Source organism: Magnolia sinica, chromosome 9 (genome assembly GCF_029962835.1).
Source record: "Magnolia sinica isolate HGM2019 chromosome 9, MsV1, whole genome shotgun sequence".
Taxonomy (NCBI): Eukaryota; Viridiplantae; Streptophyta; class Magnoliopsida; order Magnoliales; family Magnoliaceae; genus Magnolia; species Magnolia sinica.
In genome coordinates, this window is record NC_080581.1 from 71,413,461 (window position 1) to 71,422,338 (window position 8,878).

Genomic DNA, 8,878 nt, shown 5'->3' on the forward strand with positions numbered 1-8,878 from the left:
CTTGTAATCCATCATGTTCATAGGATGATTTTTGCATGGATGAACCGAAAACCAAGATGCGAGCTTCATCCAGCAGTTCAATGGCCCACAAAAAATTTACACCGTTTAGGTAAATGTACTACATTATACCTGTAATGCATACTTTCTTCCGTGGAGGGACCATTTTCAGAAAAAACACCCTAATGCTGATGAATAGAGAGGGTGGGATCTAGCTAGAGCGTGGTACGATCCAAGCAACAGATGTAGTGGTGGAGTTTTCGTCTTTTTTTTTTTCAAAAATGGAGTGAGGGAAGAGAGGGAGAGGAAACGACGCAGCAGTGAAAAGTGAAAAGGAGGGGTAGTTTCGTCCTCAAATTTGCTGTCTGCACGTGCTAGTCTAAGTTGGTAACATAAGTTTGTATTCCTTCATAAAAACTACTGGATAAAAGGTTTTGTCTACAGTGGTCATTTTTCCAAGGAAAGATAAGTTTTGGGAAAATGACCACTATCCTGCTCAATTTCTAGTTTGGCCCGCTCAATTTCCAGTTTGTCCCGCTCAATTTTCAGTTTGTCCCGCTCAATTTTCAGTTAGGCCCAGTCGTAAATTCTTTCATTGAAGAGGAGAAATGTTCTGGCTATGTGTAAGAGAGATTTGGGCTATTCATCATGCCAATCCAATCATATATACACAAGCACACTATAGAATCAGGCAAGCTGCGCATTGTGTGATGAAGGACACTTGTGCCGAACTCTGTAATAGGAGATTGCATGGAATGCACTTACTCATAAGTTATGATTCATGCAAATATGATGATATTGCATAGGATTTGGTCAATAATCCATTGAAAAATAAGGTAATGAGACATCAAATAAAGTCTTCCTAACTCTATCTGACTCATGTATGGTAGTATAAGTGTCACTAGGGCCATTTACATCAAAACTGGAGTTATATATAACCCCATTTCCTCACACTCATCTACCTTACACGAATTTTCTATTTTTTACTTGGGCATTTCAAAAGGAAAAATAAGGAGAAGAGAAGAGGAAGCTCGGAGAAGTGGGATCCAACTCAGGAACATTTATTTTTTAAATTTTTTTTTACATAGAGAATTTTTGATTTTTTATATGTTTATATATACATATTTATATAAATATGTGTTGGAGAAAAATGTAGGTAGAATAAAATTCTCCATGTAAAAAAAAAAAAATTTAAAAATTAAAAAAATAATTTAAAAAAAAACGCACAGGATACGGCTATAGCTACGGTTATAATCCGTAGCCATAGGCCTCTTGTTTGAATTGGCGATTCCGCGATCCATCCCCAAATCGTACAGCGAGCTGCGGTGGAATCGCACAATCCGCAATTCATCGCGTTTCAAACAAAAGGCCTATGACTACAGATTATAACCATAGCTATAGCCGTATCCCAGCCGCGGCTGTTTGGTTTGGTTTTTTTTTTTTTTTTATTGCTGTGGAATTTTCGTTGCTTTTGTGGGTTCTATCATGAGGTCTGTGTTATATCCAAACCGTCCATCTATTTGGCGAGCTCATATTAAGGCTTGAGACGAAAAATAAGACAAATCTAACTATCAAGTGGACTAAGCTGTAAAAGGCAGTGGGGAATTGAATGTCTACCATTGAAACTCTTATAGGGTTACATAAGTTTTGGATCATTATGAAATTTGTTTTTCCTTTTCATCCAAGCCTCTGTGACCTTATGAATAGATTGGATGGAAAATAAATGGTATGGTGGGCCCTACAAAATTTTTAACTGTGAAAATCAATTTCCCTGCTGCTCTTTCTTTGTGGTGTAGTCCATTTGATCTTTGGATATGATTTTTTTTTATTTTATTTTTTGGATAATGCTCCGAAATGATCTCGAAATATGGATGGACGTTGTGGATATAATAAATACATAGCTGTGGGGCCACGTAACTTTGATCTATTTTAAGCCGTTCGTACGACTCTCAGTTGGAGGAGCGTCAGCGCTCGTCTTCGCAGTGAAAAGGATGGGTAGTTACGTCCGCGCGTGCTAGTCTAAGTTGTAACTTAAGTTTGTGTTCCTTCATAAATACCGCTGGTTAAAAGGTTTTGTCTACAGTGGTCATTTTCTCATTTACGTACACTGCATGACTCGGATACTTTTCACGACAAGTTACTTGCGGTAACCACGTTAGCAAGTTCTACGGATCTAATCATGGGTTATGTGTTATATCCAAACCGTCCATCCTTTTTGTGAGTTCGTCATAAGGCTTGAGATGAAAAATAAGATAGATATAACTATCAACTGGGCCACACGAAATGTTTAATGGTGAAAATATTCTCTGTTGCTATTTGTGGTGTGGTCCATATGATCCTCGGATATTATTCATTTTTTGATTAATGCTCTCCAATGATCTCTAAAAATATATGAATGGTTTAGACATAATAAATACATCACTTTGGAGCCCATATAACTTTGATCTCCTTTCAACCGGTCGTACAATTAGTAGCTCGGGGGCGTCAGTCTCACCTTCGCACGCCACGTTACCACATACTTACTGTAATGATGTTAGCATGTTCTGTGGTGTGATCATGAGTTATTTGTTATATCCAAACCATCCAACCTTTCGGTGAACTCGTCATAAGGCTTGAGACGAAAAATAAGACAGATATAATTACCAAGTGGACCACACAAAATTTTTAACTATAAAAATCATTCTCTGCTGCTATTTGTGGTGTGGTCTAGATTTTCTTTGAATATTATTCATTTTTTGGATAATGCTCTCCAATGATCTCTAAAGATATATGAACAGTGTAGATATAATAAATACATCACCGTGGGCACATATAACTTTGATCTCCTTTGAACCGTTCGTACAACTCGGAGCCTCATGGAGCATTAATCTCATCTTCGCACGCCACGTTACCACCTACCTAAGCCAGCTACAGGCTACAGCTAGCCCATGCTACAGCAGTAGTTGGCAATTCTTAAATAATTTCTAAGCCTGCATGTTACACACTGTCCATCCAAAAGTATATACATTTTATGTGGTCCACTTGATAATTACCGCAGAAAATAACCGATCCTGAGTCCCTGTGTTCGGTGATCTATGGGCCCTATCATAATGTATATATTTAATCGATGCTATTCATTTATTTTTATAGATTATTTTAAGGCTTGATATAAAATATTAGAGGGATAAAAATCTCAAGTGAACCACACCACAGGAAAATAATAATGATTGAATATCCTCTATTAAAATCCTCCTAAGACTTTGGATCAGGTCGGATCGGATCCATTCGGATCGAGTTTCAGACCGGATCGGTCCGTATTGCAGATGACACGACCCCGATCTGAAAATTAATCGGATCTGAAATAACTAATTCGATCCGCACCAATCCAGACCGTCGATTCCGTTAGGATCGGGTCCGATTGGGTCTGGTCAAGTCGGATCCACTGGATCGGATCTCTTTTGCACAGTTACATGTAGGAAAGCTAAGAGGACAGGTTTGTCGAAAGAGTTCTTTCTGCATCGGTCGGGATTGATATTCCGGACTGTGTCTCCGTCCACTGGGGCCCACATTCTGAGTGATCCAATGATTGGAACTGTCCATTATTCGTAATATATTCTTATAAAGTTACAAGAAGACAATTATTGTTAAAAGATATCAAATATATCGTTAATATCATTATCTAAAGATGAATTCAGAAAGATGAAAAAGAGATTTTCAATGGCTTGAATTTATCTTTAAAAATCAAATAGCATAATGTCTGTATCATTGGCATAATAGATCATTTATAGGAGTAGAGAGAAAATGGACAGTTCAGATCATAGGACCATCTCTTCACACGGGCGAATTGGATGGCGACACGTGCTGTACCTCAGTCGCGCCAGAGGCAAAACGATCTCTTGTGCAAAAGGTAGTGGCCGTTCGAACGTAACGGCTAGTGGGTCTCCCTCTTCTCTCACGTGCAAACTCCCACCCCTATGCTAACGTAAAACATTCCTAGCCGTCCATTTGTTGTATCTCACGTAAATCATTTCCCCCACGTCATCACCACCGTCTCTTCTTCGCCAGCTCTAATATGCTGAGAGAACCACCTTGCACGAGCGACCTTGCTCAAACCTCTTTCCGTTATCTTTAAATACACCACTAGAGAGGCTGGTACTAGAGAGTGCAAACACCTCTTTTTCACAGTGAAACAGCTAAAACCCAAGGATGGGAATCATTGCAATGCATCACCCTTGGGCTTTTGCATTTGGTATTTTAGGTAAGAAATTTTAATTCTCTCTCTCAAAACTCATTTGCCAATCTATCTTATTTCTTGCTAATTTTTATTTAATTTTTGTTGGTTATTTTGGTAGGTAACATTGTATCATTTATGGTGTACCTGGCTCCACTGTAAGCATTTTATTAAATACATTAATGATTTTTTTAGTTATTTTTGTTAAAGTAATTAATGGGAATTTTGTTCTCTAGTCCAACATTTTATAGGGTGTATAAGAAGAAATCAACAGAAGGGTTTCAATCAATACCTTATGTGGTTGCACTCTTTAGTGCCATGTTATGGTTGTACTATGGATTCCTCAAGACTAATGGAGTTATGCTTATCACCATCAATACCATGGGATGTGCCATAGAAGCAACATATATAGCAATGTATGTTGTATATGCACCAAGGAGTGCCAAGGTGGGTGAATCTCTCTCTCTCTCTCTCTCTCTCTCTCTCTCTCTCTCTCTCTCTCTCTATTTATTCACTTGTATATATGAGGAATACGCGGAAGGTGGTTCAGTGCCACTGGGTACATATTTGATAGAAAGAAGAAAGTACACCTACTCAGGGAAGGGCCTCACTCGCCCTAAAATGACTATGCAAAAAACAAAAAATGGAGAACAACAAAAATCCCCCATGTATGAAAAGACCTCCCATTGCTCTAACAGGTTTGGAAGTTAACAATGCGTATCTTCGCTATAAAGATCATACCTAGAACCTCTCTTGGGAGAGCAGTGGATGAGCGAAAAAGACGATCACCTACAATGCATTGCATGATAAATTGCCATGCAAAACCAGCCCTGGACCATGCGTTTTCAAATCACAAAAGGGAAATCCCTAAAACGTTGGATTCCAAATATCAAAATCTTCCCCCGGCATACATGCAAGTAACAATGCAATAGGATGTAGTTGATCATTCATCTTTCTTTGCATGTATGTGTACACATTATATATAATAATGGGAATTTTTAGGCTGAAAAAAACTACAGGCAGTCGTTGAAAATGCTAGATCTTGTAATGTAATAGGAAATGAGAAAGGTTTTCCATGAAGCTGAAAGCATTTAGATATAGGGTGAAGCCGTACGTCTTATCTACACTAAAGTAAGAGGTCTGCAGCTACAATGTGTTTCGGCGTATTTTTATAGAATACATGGGACTATAGTAGTTGGATGTACGGTTATGCACGTTTATTGATCCGAACCATTGACATGAAGAGATAAACAGTTGATGGTTTTTGTTTAAAAATATTCAAGAGTGGTGATCCTAGACTTTCAATAAATGGGCCACAAAGCGCATTGCCCATTTTCAAAGCGAAAGAGTTGAATGACCAAAGTATTGAAATATTCCATTCAAAGATTTTCCTCATGTGGCTATGGTCTGGACATATCCTATAACAATTCATTTGGGCACATTGTAGCAAACCTCCCAAGAAGCCTTTTTATAAACTACTTCCTCTCCTCTCTCACGACTTGCAAACCACTTCCTCTCTCCACTTGCCCATTTTACTAGTATAGATATACACTACTTATGTTTTAGTTTTTATTAGGTAACTCTTAATTAGAAATTTTAAGGTTATTACTCTTCCTTCTAATCTAGTGCTTCTTAACATTAATGATGAAGATAGTGGTATATCTACCTTAGAGAATTTGGTGTGATATAACTGTCTTATTTTAGTTATTATTATTTTATTTTTTTTCAGAAAGGTAGGTTAGTTTCATCAAGATTACTCCAGGACTGTGCAAAGAAAAGAGGGACTGAAGCAAATTCCTCCCAAACAAATAAAAGACCTGTCTTCTTTTCGATTGGTGGAAATAAAAAAGTAATTGAAAAAATGAAATTGATTTCCTCATATGTCACATTTTTACTCATTTGCAAAAGAATTGAGGATTAAGAAAATTGAATTTCTTTTCCCTAAAGTTCTTCAAATTTTCTTTATTAAATGCCATTTCCTTTTCTTTTGCTCAAACCTAAAGAAAAGAAATCTTTCTCCACATTTTACTTTTCAAATGTGATGTTTTCCTTTTCTCAGCTACTTTCCCTTGGTGTCTAGTTAGGGTCCACCTGAAGGTCAGTTTAGTTAGTGTTGCGGACAGGTTTCCACATGTTGTTGAGATGAGTAAATATTCAAGAAAATGTTAAATACAGAGAAAGTGAAAGGATTCATTGCAAGACAACAACGAAAAACTGTGTAATTATCACAGTAGTCATGGTTCTCCTGAGCTCTAATTATCTACCAATAAGAAAGAGAATCAAAACCAGAAATGCTTGTGATCTTTTGAAATCTTGAATAAGCCTTTTTGGTAGGTGTCTAAAAATAAGTTCGTCTTAATTTATTTAATAGTAATATGTATTAGATATCTCTAATACATATTACCATTAACTAAAATGAGATAGACTTTTTATGTATTAGAGATCAAGGTCTCTAATATCAATCATGGTAAACTAAAATGAGATGTACTCACGTTTAGGCATTTACCAAACAATAGGCTCTGGAAAAAAAAAAACTGCAAGAATAAATTGACCATATTTGTAGATTTCTTGCTTTGTGCGTAATACACTGCAAGGCTAGTGAGATGCACATTTGCAAGGGACTCTTAAATGTAACAGCAATTACAGAGTAAAACTGTCCAACTATCTGGGGTTGGCTCTTTGGATTATGTTTTTCAATCACTTCGGTTGCTTGAGATTTGCATGCCAGGAGGCAAAAAATAAAAAAAAACATTATCTCAATGTACAAGTAAATATATACAATTTCCTCTCTCTCTCTCTCTCTCTCTCTCTCTCTCTCTCTCTCTCTCTCTCTCTCTGTTTTGCATTTATAATTATTTACAGATAATTTTAGTTGTTTAGCTGAAGAAAATTAGGGTTAGATAGAAAAAAATAGAAAGGCCTTACTCAGCCATTCTCAATATATACCATTAATATCAGCCACTTTGCTAGTTACCAATGGCTAACATTGTCAGGTAGGATTTTAAATAACCAAGGGTTTTTTTTATTTTTTTATTTTTTTATTTTTAATTCCTTGAAGGGAAGGCTTTCCTCCCAAAAAAGGCCATAATTTCTTCTTTAATAAAGCAAGTTTGTTGTTTACATGGTAACTGGTTGCTCATTAACTAAAAAAAAAAAAAAAAGATTAAAAAAAAAGAAAGCAAAAATAATTGAAGTTTTTTATTGTCCCAATCACAGAGTGTCTTTCTCCCTCTCCAATTCAAACCAAAACTCATAATTCCAGAAACTCTTCCAGAAAATTACAATTCCATCACACAAATAAGATAAAGAGTATTTCTTTTCAATCAGGGCTTTGTTTTAATCCCTGCATGATTCCATGCATCCAAATGTCCTTCAACTAGCCTTTTGGTCGTGGGAAGTATACAACAGTATTTCCACTTCCACTAAAATATTAAGATATTTTAATATTTTGGTCGTGGTTGTGAATTTTGAAAATTCAATGGAATGGCACATATATACAGCCCAAATTTGTTTGGAAGCCACCGCAATAAATACCATTTTGGGGAGTAAAGATGGGAAATACCATAGTATTCCCCATAACCAAAAGGCCTACAAATATGGAACATATCATGGTGCATTTGCTTCAATTGTAAATATTTTTCAATGTTAAGATATTCTTAAAAATGTTTTGACTATTTTTCTACTTAAAACATGCCCTGGGACTAGTTGCACAAATTGAAGTGTTTGTTAGAAAGGGTTATATGTGCAATCTTTTCAAACATTGTTAGTATTTTATTTTTTTTGTCACACATTCAACTTGTTGTTGCAGATATTCACATCTAAGCTGTTGCTTTTATTAAATGTGGGCGCATATGGGTTGATATTGCTCTTTACACTCATGTTAGTAAGGGGCCCAAGGCGTGTCCCAATCATTGGATGGGTCAGCGCCACATTCAACGTCAGTGTATTTGCCGCACCTTTAAGCATCATGGTGAGCTTTAGGATCTGAATTTTGTTTATGATTTATTGAATAATTGATTAATTTCAGTGGTAATGTATTGCAGAGGCTAGTGATAAGAACTAAAAGTGTCGAATTCATGCCATTTTTGCTGTCCCTCTTCCTAACATTCGCCGCTGTGATTTGGTTCGTTTACGGCCTCCTGTTAAAGGACTTGTTCATCGCAGTAAGTTTCCAATGCAAAATGAGGTTTTGAGGTCTTGAAAAGCTTACCATGATGGATGTAAGGATTGTTAGGTTTGGGTCCAAAGTTTAAACCCATGGGGTACATCAAAGTCCAATAGTTTAGCCTGAATTACTAAATGGGTTTGGTTTAGGCCCTTTCAAAATCAACTTGACTCAACCCAACCCTAGATTTTAAATGGTCTTATTTGGTTCATACTAAAAAAGGACCCAGCCCAAATCCACCCATGTCAGGCCCACGAAAAAGTCCTTTAATTATGCACCTGGATTTTTTTTTTATTTTTTTATTTTTTTTGGGCTAGACTATAGAGATAGTTTTACATCTTTTTTAAAACATGGTTACCCAATCCACTACCTGTGACAATCCGACCCTTGCACGAGAATATACCAAAAATCATACCAATCCAGTTACCCTAACCACCTGATTTTACCTGTTGAATTTGGATTGCCGGCCATTTTATTTGTTACCATCAAAATTTATAGCCATCAAT

The 8,878-nt window shown here is 36.5% G+C and overlaps 1 protein-coding gene across 1 annotated transcript; it reads left to right on the forward strand.

Moving 5' to 3' along the window:
• Positions 1-4,114: 4,114 nt before the first annotated feature.
• On the forward strand, positions 4,115-8,415 carry LOC131256440 (bidirectional sugar transporter SWEET14-like). Its single transcript, XM_058257332.1, has 5 exons — positions 4,115-4,234; positions 4,329-4,365; positions 4,444-4,654; positions 8,016-8,177; positions 8,251-8,415. Exons 1-5 carry the CDS (start codon positions 4,183-4,185, stop codon positions 8,398-8,400), a joined length of 612 nt encoding a protein of 203 aa, XP_058113315.1. The 5' UTR covers positions 4,115-4,182; the 3' UTR covers positions 8,401-8,415.
• The last annotated feature ends 463 nt before the right edge of the window (positions 8,416-8,878 follow it).

What these genes read in the sequence shown, in the direction of transcription:
- LOC131256440 (XM_058257332.1), top strand. Translation starts at nt 4,183, where the DNA reads ATGGGAATCATTGCAATGCATCACCCTTGGGCTTTTGCATTTGGTATT. An exon ending in TTTTGCATTTGGTATTTTAG is followed by an intron (nt 4,235 to 4,328) that starts GTAAGAAATTTT and finishes TTATTTTGGTAG; the next exon opens with GTAACATTGTATCATTTATG. An exon ending in CCGCACCTTTAAGCATCATG is followed by an intron (nt 8,178 to 8,250) that starts GTGAGCTTTAGG and finishes AATGTATTGCAG; the next exon opens with AGGCTAGTGATAAGAACTAA.